This window comes from Penicillium cosmopolitanum (genome assembly GCF_028827165.1).
Source record: "Penicillium cosmopolitanum strain IBT 29677 chromosome Unknown utg000009l:1.0-9042332.0:1.0-9050551.0, whole genome shotgun sequence".
Classification (NCBI taxonomy): Eukaryota; Fungi; Ascomycota; class Eurotiomycetes; order Eurotiales; family Aspergillaceae; genus Penicillium; species Penicillium cosmopolitanum.
The window spans coordinates 381,410-396,677 of NW_026622679.1; the positions used below are offsets into that span (position 1 = coordinate 381,410).

The 15,268-nt window shown below is 46.3% G+C and overlaps 3 protein-coding genes across 3 annotated transcripts; 2 read left to right on the forward strand and 1 right to left on the reverse strand.

The window, feature by feature from the left end:
• Positions 1-1,485: 1,485 nt before the first annotated feature.
• On the reverse strand, positions 1,486-3,378 carry N7509_008269 (FAD-binding oxidoreductase; the record flags this gene model as incomplete). The annotated part of the gene is made up of 2 exons (XM_056632906.1): positions 1,486-2,845; positions 2,903-3,378. 2 exons carry the CDS (start codon positions 3,376-3,378, stop codon positions 1,486-1,488), a joined length of 1,836 nt encoding a protein of 611 aa, XP_056483526.1.
• A 928-nt stretch (positions 3,379-4,306) lies between these two features.
• On the forward strand, positions 4,307-7,043 carry N7509_008270 (glycosyltransferase; the record flags this gene model as incomplete). Its single annotated transcript, XM_056632907.1, has 6 exons — positions 4,307-4,379; positions 4,455-5,127; positions 5,200-5,730; positions 5,779-6,132; positions 6,187-6,770; positions 6,823-7,043. The coding sequence occupies 6 exons, from the start codon at positions 4,307-4,309 to the stop codon at positions 7,041-7,043; spliced, it is 2,436 nt and encodes an 811-aa protein (XP_056483527.1).
• Positions 7,044-7,959: 916 nt separating this feature from the next.
• On the forward strand, positions 7,960-8,851 carry N7509_008271 (RTA1 domain-containing protein; the record flags this gene model as incomplete). Its single annotated transcript, XM_056632908.1, has 2 exons — positions 7,960-8,134; positions 8,190-8,851. 2 exons carry the CDS (start codon positions 7,960-7,962, stop codon positions 8,849-8,851), a joined length of 837 nt encoding a protein of 278 aa, XP_056483528.1.
• Between the last annotated feature and the right edge of the window lie 6,417 nt (positions 8,852-15,268).

Sequence of the window (15,268 nt, forward strand, 5' to 3'; positions counted from 1 at the left end):
GCTCTTATTTAAGAGTTATAGATGTTTATAGCATATTCTAGGTCCTTATAGGTTATACAGGATCTATGAGTTGAATTAGTTGCGAAACATGACGGATTTGGTACCTTTCTGGAAATGATATAGAACAGGGTTCATGCCTGGATATGCACCTGGACACACACCTAGACACGTGCCTAGTTCTAAGGGTAGTCCCCGGTGTGTTGAAGCTTAGATATCTTGTCTTAAGAGCTGTCCCTGACATACTTGTGCTTAGACACTTACTTGGGTATAAGCCTGAAGATCTGCTTACCTGAATGGTGGTCCCGGGGGTGTCTCGGCATGCCGAGGCTGAGAGACCTCTTTTATTATTTTTGCTTTAGAAAATAGGTTCCCTAATTTTCCGTATAATAATAAGCCGGGGACTACCCTTAGAACTAGGTATGTATCTATGTATACACTATATTCTATATCTTTTCTAGAAAGGTACTAAATCCGTTCTATTCTATATTTAGAAACCGAGGGCTAATGTGTTTTGGAAAGCAGAAAGGGGGACTAGTATGTATCCGAGATGACGGGAGCTAGCACATCCCCGCCACCCGTATGTTAGAGAATCCCAGTCAAACCCCTGAAGAGTCAAGTGGAGCTGAAACATCAGGTATCGGGATTTCTCATTTGTTGGATGAGGAGGCATCCAGAAGGGGGCTGTCGAGATAGAGCTTGTTCATGATCAGGTGGAGTACTAATTTTCGATAAGTGTATACATCTAGGGGATTTATAAGGCAGATACGCGGAACGAAAATTGTGTGATTGGACCGGCTTTGGCCCGAACGTGCTGAATGGACGGTCCGCGATTGGTGATTAGCGGGCCCTGACTCACAAGTGCTGTGTCGATCCCTAGCAAATTGCATACTGCATAGCATCTCAATATCGTCTCCTTCCAACTATCGGACCGCAGTAAATCGTATGCTAACAACCTACGGTACCTGACTTCGTCTTTCGCCAAGTTCAATTTTCCCGATCCCTCTCCCAGATTTGACTTGATCTTTCGCCTTTCCCGCGGCGACATTATACCTTGCCAGAAGCAAGCTGAAACCGACCAAGCCGATGGGCAGAACGGGTTCAAAGCCCGGACTATCTTTTGTTCTTGTATAATAAATGTCGCATGGAACGACTTTGCTACCCAATACTATCGGGTGCTTTAAGATTACCACAGGTAGTATCTCGATTTGAAGCTCTCCGGTAGATCAACCGTAAAATGAAATCACCAAAATAATACGTTTTTCTATCCAAGTATGCATGTACCTTTCTATTCAGTAAGAGCAAATCTTTCCACGTACATCTTGTGTATAAATTGGATCTTCGACCAAAAGGAGTATTGGTCTTCGGGTACAAAAAGCAAAAAAGAATCGGAACTGATTTTGAAGAGGAAATCTAGCGAAGCGGACCATTTTCTCTTTCATGTCTTCCTCTTGTAAGAAATGTGCTGGCCCTATAGGCCTCACTTTTTCAAAGGGGTTCTTCCACTGTTCCCGGTGCCACTCGGCAGAGCAGACCAGTCTGCAAGTCATAGTTCCAGAAGTCACTCCCGACACCAGTCCAGACAAACAAACTCTCAGAGGGATCATACTTGCGCTTGATCGAAAGAAGCTTGTCGTAATTTTCACCATAGAAATCCTTCTTCCATGCGCTACAAAAGGGGTTGCCTTCGTTCATGTAGGACCCGGTGTCAGGTGCCCATTTTGCCCAGAGAGGCTCCTTAACGGCTTCATACCAGTCGGCACCAGCCCTTAGGGATTCGCTTGGGTCACCCGTGGCGTTGACTGATGCGCCCAAGGTGAAAACATGAGCATATGCGCTGCGCCAAGCAGGAAGAACGCTGCCGCGCATGTCCTCTGGGACACTAGCAGTCCCGCGACCTCCTTGCAAGCCAAACAACAACATTGTCCCGGTTTCCTCATCCTCAGCTTGTAGGGCCTCTTTGAGGTATGTGGTCAATTGCTCCCGAGGGATATCTGATAGCTCCCTACGGCCCATTAGCCGGCTGGTCATCAAACTGACAGCACCGGCAGTGTGGCTGAGGGAAGCGTCTGGATAGACAAAGGACCAGTAGCTTTGGGTTGTCGCTTGTTCAACTGAAATGTTCAGGTAGCGAGCAGAGCCAATGGTGTTGATACGGTTTGCTAGGTTGCTGACAATATTGTTCATGTGGTCTGTTGTTTTATTGTAACCGATAAGCCCGATGACTGCTGAGACGCCCGGTGGTGCCTCGCTGAAGCCAAGCGCCAATGAGTTTGTTTTGGTGTATGCTGTAAAGTTACCGAGCAAGCCATCATCCATTAGATCCGGGATGAGAGAAACAACCTCGGTCAAGGCGCTCCAGGAGGCATTCACACTTTTACCAGAGTCTTCGGTCGCATAGAACACAAGGCTCCCCTTGACAACATTTTCTGGAACGGGATGTGTCTTCAAAACAAATTCCGTCACCACACCATATTGGCCGCCACCGCCACCACGAATGGCCCAAAAGAGGTCTTGATTCTGCACGCTGTTTGCGACAAGAATTCGACCATCAGTTGTGACCACAGTGGCTTGATATACCTGGTCTGATGCAAGTCCATAGTGGCTGGATAGATATCCATGACCACCGTTCTGGATCAAGCCCCCGAGTCCTACAGTAGAATCTTCACCGCCGACGGCACTTCTATTGAAGCGATGGGCTGCAGTGTAGACGTTTCCCCAGTTGTTTCCGCTACCGCAGAATAAAACGTCCGCTGTCTCGTTGCGACCGGGTAAGAGCCAGGCATTATCATGTTTGATGTGCTTGAGATTGTGCGTCCAGATAGAAAGTGCGAACGCTCCGGTTGACCTAGATGAACATTAGCGAACGTAATTTGAAATCGCACCAGTGATCGAAACAACGTACCGACCACTGAGATCATGTCCGGTTCCCTTCACCACGATTCGAATATTTCTTTGCGAGGCCCATCTCATCGCCATGGCGATGTGGTGTTCTGTCGTGGCATTCACAATATATTGTGGCAGGCCACCGATGCTGCAGCCTTTTCCCTCCGTATAGCCGGTGGCTCCATCAGGAACGCAGGAATTGTTCGTGTAGATTGGAAAATCGATACTCTCTGGCACGGATGCGTGGAATGCTGCATATGACCATTTACTCTGCACGTCCGTACAATTCTGGGGCGAACCAAACGGGTTTCCTGAATAGCAAGACGAGGCGACAGGGGCAGTCTTGATCAGGACTCCCCCAATCGAGTGATTCAACGCACCCCACTCATCATAAGAGGGCCAAGCGGAATCTGCAGGTGAGATTTTGCAGTCCGGGCTGGCGAAAGAGGTGGCCGAGAGAGCTAAGAGCAAGGACTGTACTTTGAGGGAAAACATTTGCAAAGCGTTGCAGTGAAATATTGGAATACAATCCACCAGGAAACAGGAGATTGGAATTGATATTTATACCTGAAGGCGAATGCGGTGGAGCACGATTCAAGAATTAACAGTATGTCACGGTTCAACGTCATCGAATAGTCTCGCAATACTTAGCCATCTACATAATCCAGTCCACTCTCTAAAATTTATAAATAGCATTGATTGACGGTACCTGGCATGAGCCCCACCATCCATGATGAGTACCCCATTACTCCAATTTATGTGGAACAGAAACGAGGTGATATTCAAGGCAGAAGAAGATGCCTAGAAGGTGCCTAGAAGATGCCAACCTGAAGAGTGACTCTCATTGTATTCTGAACCAATCATGAGCGTGGCAGTACGCGGAACTGCATACAGGAACAAGTGGAGCTACCTTGGTGGGGCTTCATTGGTGGAGCTTCATTGGTGGAGCGTGCATACGCGGATTTCCTGGCCATTGATTTGTCCACAACCTTCAAAAAGGCTTCCTTATGGGTCAAACTATAAATCCCTTGAGCCATTGAGCTTAGTTGAACGTAAAATATCAATTATTTCTTCTCAGTGGGTCAGAGACTAGAACAAATCAGGGATAGTAGTGGATCTCCTAAATTTTCCTCATAGAACTTGAGAGGGCTTTGTGCCGAGTATTGCGTCGCTCCCACCAACTTTAGCGTCTCTGTTTGGTGGCCGCTAGCAAAGTATCCTCACTAGTGCCCAGGGCCTATTTGCTTCTTGATTTGGACGACAGCCCTGAATAGTCTTGAAATACTGCAATTGTGTGGCGACTTCGAATTTTCTGACTTCTGACCGCTCCTTCTGGGTCATTCTTCCCTAGCTATAGAAGTCAACCATCAGGGAAATTTGACTTCGGATCCAAGAAACCTGCAGTTTGCTACGATCGCTCCTCATGGAAGAACCACCCCCAAGATATTCTCTCCTTGAGGCTATTGGTTGGTCAAAAGAAGGAGCAAGCGTCAAAGGTAAGCAGCTCAAGCAAGGTGGTTATAGGAAGACACCTCTCAAGTCGCGATGCATAAGATAGTAACTTTTGATAGATGATGGCCGTATTGAGGTCGATCTTGATTCTTCCCTGTGTAAGACTGTTGCAAAATTAATTCCCCATTCGCACGAACACCCTGATTCCGAAACGGCTGCACCATTACCTTTCGATTGTGACATTCAGCTCAACGTCGTTATCCAAGTCGTCGGAAGTCGGGGAGACGTTCAACCCTTTATTGCGCTCGGGAATGAACTTCAGAAACATGGCCACCGTGTGCGAATCGCAACGCATGGAGTTTTCAAGTCCTTCGTTCGTGACTCGGGTTTAGAGTTTTATCCTATCGGCGGAGACCCCTCGGAGCTTATGGCCTACATGGTGAAGAACCCGGGACTGATTCCCCAGATGAAAAGCCTGCGAGATGGAGAAATCCAGCGTAAACGCAGTATGGTCGCTGAAATGCTTCGGGGATGTTGGCATTCCTGCATTGATGATGACCAAGAAAGCGACGAGCCCTTTGTGGCGGATGCGATTATTGCTAATCCCCCGAGTTTTGCCCACATTCACTGTGCACAGGCTTTGTCTATTCCATTGCATCTGATGTTCACAATGCCGTGGAGTAGTACGAGATCTTTCCCGCATCCTCTGGCAAATTTGAAATATTCGACAACTGAACCAAAAATGGCCAACTATATCTCCTATAGCGTTGTCGAATGGATGACGTGGCAAGGGTAAATAACCTAAGGCCCCTAGAGCTCTAAGTCGCTCTGTTATATGTTTAATAATGCTAACTATGATACTAGTCTTGGCGATATCATTAATGAGTGGAGAGCGTCACTCGATTTAGAACCGATCCCGGTTACGGAGGGTCCTAATCTAGCAGAGACCCTAAAAGTGCCTTTTACATACTGCTGGTCTCCGAGCCTTATGCCAAAACCATCAGATTGGCCATCACATATTGATGTCTGTGGTTTCTTCTTCCGGTCCGTTCCAGATTATTCGCCGCCGGCTGATCTCGAATCATTTCTTCGACGTGGGAGTCGCCCAGTGTACATTGGCTTTGGTAGCATCGTTATAGACGAGCCGGCTGCAATGACATCTATGCTTCTAGACGCCATCAAGTCACTAGGTGTTCGCGCAATCATATCTCGTGGCTGGAGTAAGCTGGGCGGCGAGAACGCCTGCTCAGACGATCAAGTCTTTTATCTTGACGATTGCCCGCATGAATGGCTATTTCAACGTGTTGATGCAGTTGTTCACCACGGCGGTGCAGGAACCACAGCATGTGGTCTGCGTTTTGGAAGATCTACTGTTATCATACCCTTCTTTGGAGAGTAAGTTCCTCTGGCTGGAGAACATAAATTATAACTGATGAATTTTAGTCAACTATTCTGGGGAAACATGGTTGCATCTCGGGGGCTAGGACCAAAGCCTATCCCTTACAAATCTTTATATGCTCAAAATCTAGCCGAAGCTATCCAGTTCTGTCTACAGCCAGACGCACAGTTGGCTGCACTAGATGTCGCAAACCAGATGGTCCATGAGGACGGGGTTTCTCAGGCAGTCGCCTCCTTTCATCGCAACCTCCCACTTGATAAGATGAGATGTCAGCTTCTTCCCTCAGAACCAGCAGTGTGGCGGTTCAGGAAATCATCTAAAACTTCTCTTTCCTTGTCAAAGGTTGCCGCGGGAGTCTTGGTCGAATACTCCCGCATCAAGCTAAGCGATCTTCACCTGTGAGCATATCTCCTCATTTCGCGTCTTCTTGCCGAATCTAACCAATAGAACAGCCACGAAGTGAACCCAATACATATCCAGAATCGACGGTGGGATCCGGTGACAGGAATCACTTCCTCACTCCTGGGTACCGCCACCGATGTTCTCCAGGCATCAGGCGATATCTTCTATCGTCCGTATCAAGAACTTCGCCGCGTTCCTCACTCAAACTATGAACATTCTGACTCTAGGACTTCGAGCATAACATCTTTAACGGCCAATTCCGTGAACTCTCATGAAGGCAAAAAAGACTCGAAATTGAAAATGACTGGATCGACACTGAAAGGATCAGCGAAGAGTGCCGGAAGGATGGTTGGCTTTTGGTACAAAGGAATGTTGGTAGATATGCCTTTAGCAGTCAGTGACGGACTAAGAGCTGTGCCACGTCTTTATGGTGATGAGGTGAAGGATCACGGGAATATCCGAGATTGGAAATCAGGAGCTACCTTTGCCGGCAAAAGCTTCGTTCACGGCATGGCGGAAGGACTAACGGACATCTTTTCTCAGCCTTACAAAGGCGGGCAGAAAGAGGGGGCAAAGGGTGTCATTAAAGGTCTCGCCAAGGGAACTCTTGGGACTACCACCAAGGTGTCCTCAGGTATGTGCATCTCTGTCACCGAGCTCGATAATCGCTAAAAGTCTCTTTGCAGCGGCACTGGGTTTGATAGCATATCCAGCGCATGGTATGATGAAAAGTCTGTATACGGCAACACATTGTAAAACGCGGAAACACATCATACAGGCGAGAGCCAAAGAAGGAAAGTATCTGGTTGATTCACCGAAGGGAGAGATTCATCGCCAGTCTATCCTTCGGAAATTCGAGGCTCATCAACGGCAACCTATTGATCCACATGGCTCATCGTCCAATTGATCAAAAACATATCAGTTACCGTTTGCATTCTCTTGTTAGTTCTCTATTTGAGGACGTTCATTTCCCTGTCACATTGATCAGCTTCTAACCGATCAACTGTCATAATTTATCTCACTATTGTCAACCTCGAATAACTATATGCCCTTGGGCTCTGCCTGCATACACTCTCAGGAGACTTAACAAGGATATTTCATCATCTAAATGCTTTTGCAAGATCGTAACATTTACCGGCTAGAGGGGTGGATACGGTCTCTGGGCTCATCTTCATCAGTGCAAAGCGGTATAACAACAAAGGGATGCAACAAAGCTGAGCGATATAGTCTCAGGTCGAATATGATTCAAATTTTTGATACTACGTGTCTCTTATTCGTCGGTACATATATGTTCGGCTCTCAGGGCCTTTTCCTTTCTGTTTCTAGCCATGACTAAAACTGGTCTAGTGCTTGGGGCTTCTGTTCCAACTTTTTTTTTGGTCCAATTTCTGGCCCCTCTTTTCTGTCAATAGCCCTTTTATGATTATGTTGGGTAATATCAAATCAATATCAATGATGATTCAATCTGCGGAGATACGCGCCTGTCTCAAATAACCTGCATCCTGGACCCACAATGCCAAGCCATAGGAGCCGTACCAATGTTAATCATTTCAGCCAATCAACAGGATGTGAATCCGCGGACGCACGGCCCATCTTGCAACTTTATCCCTTTGAGTATGTGGGCTCTCATACATTTGAGTACGCGTACTGTTGCCCTTTTGATTGGTAAGTGGACATATATTGTGGGCTTATAGTATTCTCCACATGGAGCTGTCTAAAAATGATTTATCAAAGTCCACACCTCATATTTAGAACAAACGAAATTTATTCCTCTTACAACCGATCAAACAACCCCCTTCGAGTCCTTTTACAATACATCAAGCATGGCTAAACCGATGCCGCTGGATGGCGGCTCCTACTATGTTTGGCAATATTTGCCATCCATGGCCGCCGCGATCATATTTTTTATTCTTTTCCTCGCGACCACCTCTTATCATTTCTGGAAGATTTTCAAGACCAGAGTGAAGTTCACGCTCCCTTTCGCCATCGGTGGCATATGTAAGCATCTTTGCCGGTAAAAGTACGATTCGTTGACTAATGCTCCATTTTCCAGTCGAAATCATTGGGTTTGGCGCCCGAATCGACTCCCACAATCACACGGACAAGGTGATTCCTTACTCTATTCAGTCAACTTTCATTCTTCTTGGTCCAGCCCTCTTCGCTGCATCAGTCTACATGGTACTCGCTCGCATCATCCAAAGCGTCCATGGAGAAAAGGATTCTATTGTTCCTGTGAAATGGCTCACTAAGATATTTGTCACTTGTGATGTTGTCACATTCTTGATGCAGGCATCTGCGGCAGGGATGATGGTCAGTAGCGGTATGGCCAGCATCGGAAAAGGGGTGGTGATTACTGGTCTAGCCCTACAAGTGGTCAGTTTCGGCCTGTTCATTGCTACTGCCTATATATCCTTGGTTAGGATGCGCGCCCGCCCGACTATCGAAGTACTCGAGGGTTGCGTACCCTGGAAGCAGCATCTGAAAAGCCTCTTCGCCATCAGCACGCTCATTCTCATACGGTCCATTTTTCGAGTAATTGAATACGCCATGGGAGATGATGGTTACCCATTGAAGCATGAATGGACATTGTATATCTTTGATTCTGTTCCCATGTTCTTTTCCATGGTCATCTTCGGTATTTGGTATCCTAGCGCGCTGAAAGCTTTTCTTGAGCGGCAAGTCTCTTCGAACGGTGTCACCATACAGATGAAATGATAACTCTGGTCGACGTCGCAAACCACAGGATGTTGAGCTATCATGATTTTTTTTGTTTTCCTTTTCTTTCCTTTAGAATGTTACTTGCGTCCACTTTGTCCCTTCTTCTAGGGTGCTCTATATTTCAAAAAGTCACCCTATTGTTCGATCATATTGTTTAAAGGCCGGCATCACCATTACGGGATCTTTTCTGCGCATTGATTTCCGTTCCCTCATATATAAGACCTCGTGCAGGCGCTACGAGCCCAACGAAGCAAACAAAGTCAAGCCTCAAACCTTGCGGAGGCAGATTCAGCTTCCCAACTCCTATGAGCCTGCTTCAAACAAGTATGTTGTTGTGATGTTGCTTCCTTTTATAGGAGCCTGATCGTATCTCGAACTATATACTCCGAAGCCTGGACCAACGCAGCATGGTCTGTCCACAATTCTGCTGCCCACCTTGCTACCGGAAAATCCCACTTGATATCACTGTAAGTACCATTGATGTACGTAAAATAAGACAAATAGGACTTGGTGATAGGAATGCTAGCATTTATGATCTTACAATGGTCTTGCCCAAGAATGCATTATTGAACCGAAAAGTGGGTGTAATACACAGTAACTCTTTATCTGTTACGCCAACCATACAATGCGGTATAGGAAATGCGGAGGAGGTGCCTAACCACCACCGGAGCCGCTTGTTGATACATCACCTCGCTTACCTGCTTGCATACGCACACAGGGATCCCCTTAAAAGGAGGAGCTGGATCCTCTTAGGAGGACCAGCGATTAGTCTGAATATCATCATACCCATGTCAGGCATATCTCACATTCTTCACTCGTATCCTTATTGTACCAGGACGTCCCTCAATGGGATTGTCCTAACAATATGTCTCATTTACCTCAAAATAACGAACCGGGTTCGACTCCCGCAGGGTGCATTTGAATGACCATTCATCAGAAAGACGGTTCTCGCTCATGCATCGTGTTCACAACCCGCTGGTTTCCCGGTTCGTCTCGCGTACGTTTTTATTTCTTGGGCCTCTTGTTTTCTGTCGTCACTTGACACCGACCTAAGGCAGCACCCGGCGGTATACTACGGGCGACAAGGCCGTGCACTGACGCGTCGCAGCGCCTCGCGTCGGGCACATGTGACAGGCCCACAGTGACAGAACATCACAGCTACGTTCGAGATCAACAAGCCGACGAGGCTCTGGATCGGAGGTCGGCAAGGGATCATAGCTGTCGGAATATGGCAAGTTCTTAATAACCTGGTTAATGGCCTTCGATCGGAAAAGGTAATGCTGAAGAGACGAAAACACTTTGGAGACTTACCGTATGGCTAAGCAGAGGGCATCAAGCCTTTCTGAATTAGGCTCGTTAAACGCACCAGGTGAATTGGCCATTTTCACCACGTCTTCAGAAACAACAAAGGCGCAAGCGTAGTAATATTCAGTGGCTTGACCCATGAGGTTATTGAAGCTGGTTTAGTTTCGAAGACGAGAGGGAACATGACTCCGTCAGGTCGAGTGTAAAATTGAAGCTCGCCCTATGACGAAAAAGAATCATCAGCAATCCGTGCTGAGGAACAGAGAGCCACGAACGGATAGCAATGGTAGGGAAAATGAAATCTAGGACCGGGCGTTGGGAATGAACAGGGCAAAGCACAAGCGTGACTTACAAGACATTGAGCGACTCGCGATAGAAAGATTGCCATCCTATATAGAGGGTCGTCAGCGCATGATATCTGCCTTAAAAATCGCGGAATATTTTGAAACTTACGTTCTCAGATATTGCTGTCTGCTGCAGGGGACTGTATAAAAGATGACATCTATTTATCATCAATCATCAGTAGGCAGTTCATGAAGACACCTTGTAACTCACTGTGCTCGCAGCTTGGGATATTCGGGATCCAGAAAGGTTCGCTCAATGGGTTATTTGAGGAGAAGCGGAAACGGGGCTGATATCGAGCGTCTTCCGACTTAGCATGATTCTAAATGACTGGGAAACAACACTTACTTGCTGTCTAAAGACTCTATTATTGAGAAAGACTAGGCCATTGCGATATAAAAGGTCAGCTTATTTCATTGCATGATTTGGAGGTCAATCCATACCAAAGAGTGGCCGCGAAGTCGAGTCACGATCGTCATTCTTTGTTCCAAAATCACAAAGGAATGCTTGCGAACGGCGGTTCTTCTGGTGACGAGTCTGGTATTTATAGCATTTCAGCCAGGCATTCAGTCTGCGTGAATGAGATCATCATTATCAATTGTGAGGGCTCAAATACAAACTACTCTTAAATTGCAGCTGGTTCAACATTCTATTGGTCGTTTAACACAACATTCGAAGACATTGCATTTTTCCTGGCGACTCGATATATGCCCTTCCTTTGATCACTGTTGGCACCGTTTAAACAATGGCGAGCATGCCGCAGGTAAGCATCGATGATCCATTTCAACATTCACCACCATGAGCTCGTAAGTTAATGCGACAGTGAGGCGGCAACAGATCATGCCATTTCATTTCACCCACCAATGATGAGCACGACACCCTTACCAATGAACACCTCATCAAAGACAGGCAGACACCATGCCAGATTGCGACCCTAGATCTCTACCATCCAAACGACATATTTTTTCAGTGCCTATCGTGTATTGAAGAAAAGGAAGCACACCTACACAACATCAAGCAGATGCAAGCTATAGTACGGCGCGGGACTGATTCACACAGCCCCATCTCACAACAGAGTCCCTTGTATAGTGGGTCAGATATTAGGTCGATTACGTTTTCGTAGAACAAATCTCTGCGATCAGCCGCGTCTTTGTAAAGGAGGGTGGGTACTACTATTCGGAAAAATCTGCCAATTAGTGCCATCAATGGCTTACAAGCGTGCATATCGACTATGAAATGATTGGTGGATGTTTGGCCATGGCTCCCAGGAACCTGTGGGTCGTAGATATTGATGCAATCATTGGATACTAATAATAGTTCGGAGGAAGAATGAGCCAATCGCTGCTATGAATTATCCACGTCTGCCACAAAGCCCCCGTAGAAATGATTGGCCCAAATTTGGCTGTGAGCTCCTAGGAGCCTGGGCCTACCATAACACTTCCCATAATTGGATAAGGCTGATACAATTATGTCCACAATGTACCCACGTCTTCTCTCCTTTGAACTCGAGATAGAGACGACATTAAGAATTGGCCGTTGAGATTCAGGTGTAGTCTTTGCGGATATATTCAAAATACAAGAACTTTGAGTAGACCGGGTCACAGTATATCGTAAAATTCATGGAAGATTCAATCGGAGTATAAGACACACAGCCGGACCGGGTTTCTTACGAAAACCCTACTAGAACTTGTGGTTCAAAATATGTACTGTATCAATTACGAATGAAATTGAAATGAGATAGTTCTGGAGTTTCTGCTGACAGTGCCTCATGGTCATCAAATAAGATGTTCTTTCCTGCGCAGATGGTTCATTCACCATCAGCGTCCAGACCACTGCTGCATTTTGGCCTGTTCCAGCTCTTCCATCGCCTTATCATACGCATGATACAAGGTCCATGAGTAACTGCGCAGACTTTCGAGTTCAGAAATGAGGTTTTGTCGATCTTTTTCAAGCAGCAATACCTGCTCCTTGATTTAGCAAAATAAATGATAGAAACGTGCCCTCTCCCGGTACCCTCTTAGATCATCAGGCAAAGCTATTCCGACTTAGTAGGAATATGATGATGATGCAGAGTAGACTCACGGTAGCGCCCGTAATGGAGATCAGGGGCGATAGCTGTGGACGGCACGTTTCTGTTGGCAGTCATTGCGCAGGTTCCTTAGCAGGTGTACGCCAGTCAGGAGTCAAATGGGTTATGCTTGTCACGAGTCCGACTGCACCTTGGGTATTTATATCTCGGCCACGGAGTCACAGGATATAGTGATCCAGCATGCTTTCAAACTTGCTCCCAGGATTGAAGTTATGTCTCCTAGAGCCCCGACTGCGTTCCTGAGGGCGTTAACGACCAACAAGAGATGCTATTAATATAGATGATGTAACATACGGGGGGGGGGGGGTGTTATATCAATTCTTTCTATCTCTATTGTAATATTGCTTCTAACAGATGCCCAACTATCACTAGCTCTTCCGCAAAGATGTGCAAGGTGAAATTCACAGTATCGTATATACTGGGGACTTTCGATCTAGATGGAAACTGCATGTTCGCCGGGCAACTTGCCCAGGGAAGAGCCACGGCAGCACGCTGCCAAGTATCAAGCTAGCCAATAGGGCGCTTGAAATCAAATAATGAACTAAGGGGTGCAGATCTCGCCACTCAAGTCGTACGTTTTAGAATGCCGAGCCGAACCCCAGCCTTTTAGTACATAGGGTGCAGACTCCCCTTGCACGTTCGTTGACTCTACTAACCTCACTCTGGGAATTTATCGCTCTACTCGCACTGGTTGTCATGGCCTGCCACGGCTGAGAGAATATTTCGATGCAACGCCTTTTCAGTTCGGGTTGTGTATGTACTTGGTCTGATAATATTAGATAAAAGCTCGATGGCTCACATCGCTGATAACTGCAAGGAAACTTGTCCTCACGTTATGTTTGATGAAAAGAAAGAGACAGATAGCTTCATTTTTAGCCCTTTCCAGTCCATACGTGGTTCTTGGGTCCACGGATCTGTTGATTTAGAGCAGGAGAAGAGGAATATTTGACCTCATGAATAATCTTCATTTTTTGGCGCACTGACCCCGGGCACTCTCAAAGGGAGTGGTTTTATTGGGGACCGTCTCCGTCCGCTTCTCAGCCTCCCCGCCTTAGGGTCTTTTTGCATGACACTATGAAGTATTCAGTTGAACCACGGAAAGCTAGTAGTTAGACCGCAATTTAAGTATCCACTTCAGTCTTATTGGAACGATCTAATCATGGAACCAAAATCTTTTTCTTTCCGAATTTTGATTCCACCCCGAAAATAAATATTGTTCTAGAACGGGTCGCATTGTCAAGGATACAATTGAATGGGCTTGTACGTGTTTTCGATTCTAGAACATTCCGCGGTGAGGCCTATAAAATTTTTCATTGAACAAAGCCCCATAACTAATCAAGATGTGACAGGGGTCGTTCAATAATCGAAAGGATAGCAATGACATCACGTCCGAGATCGGAGCAATTACACTTTATCGATTGCGAACATATCTAGACTCTGGCAAGCAGTAATTGGAGATAGGGAGAACAATCACGCTACATTTCAAATTCGTCTAATAGTCATCGGGAATGAAGAATTCTTCCCCCTAGTAGCCAGCCGAACATGACGTCTTCCTCTTTGATGGTATGTATGGGGCCACGGAAGATGAGTATCCCGAAATCAAAGCGCCACAACCATTATACACATTCTGAAGACTTGGGACTTGATACACTCAAATTCGAAATTGGCTTCCATATTTTACACAGAAAAACAATCTCAGACCCTAAGGTTGGGCCAATAAGAGAAGCGGCTATACCTTTTTAAGCGTTACTGTGGAGTCTGACCTTGTGGTTTTCTTTCCTATGATTGGATAGTCTATCTTGGCAGAGGGTTCCAGAACACAAGCATGTGTATATCTCTGGAAGCCAATTTCGAATCTGTGTGTAGTTGCTCGAAAGATACTATCTCACTATTGACTGATCTGTTCTCGACACTGCAGACCTTTTCTGAACCATCGAATCTTTCATTCGAGTCTCCACGGTGGCGAGCCGGCTCAGGGTATCTTTCAGATCATGCCGGATGGTCTCATTCCAAGCAACCTGTCGGTTAACAGAATCTGCCAGAGATCTGTAGAGTAAAAGTCAGCATTGTTTCCACCCTCTTTATTGTATAATGTACGACTAACTTCATTCGGCTATCCAGACTTGATCAACATATTAGTCAAAGAACCACTATTTTCAGTCTCGGTACTCACTCTGATACACATTTCAGTGCAATAATGCTATGTTGTGTGGACTCGTCGGGCTCGCCCTCTGACGCAGTCTTGGGGCGACATATCTCTTTCTTAGACTTCATCTCCCACGGTCGCCAATGGTAATCTTCCAGATTGTTGGCCTCAATTCCAACTTTTCTGCGTCCGATAGCTCCATTATTTTCAGAATACAACGCATGCCCGGCGGAATGATTCATTTTTGGTTTTTGGTTCCAGGCTTCGTTGCTCGATTCGGAGGACGACACGGATAGTGCACGTTTTAGTCTGCTTCGGAAGGTGCGCGGTCCATCGACAAGTGACAGTCTTCGACGAGAAGGCATATTTGGAGTTTGGATATTCCAAATTATTCTTATCTTTTTCGTTTGATCGGAGTTTAAATAGAGGAACAAAACTGAAAAGTTAGAGGAACGCTAAATACACGACTGAGTCCGGGGCGGACGGACGATCTGAGGTGGCGGAGAAATCCTGCCCCACTGATCACCATATC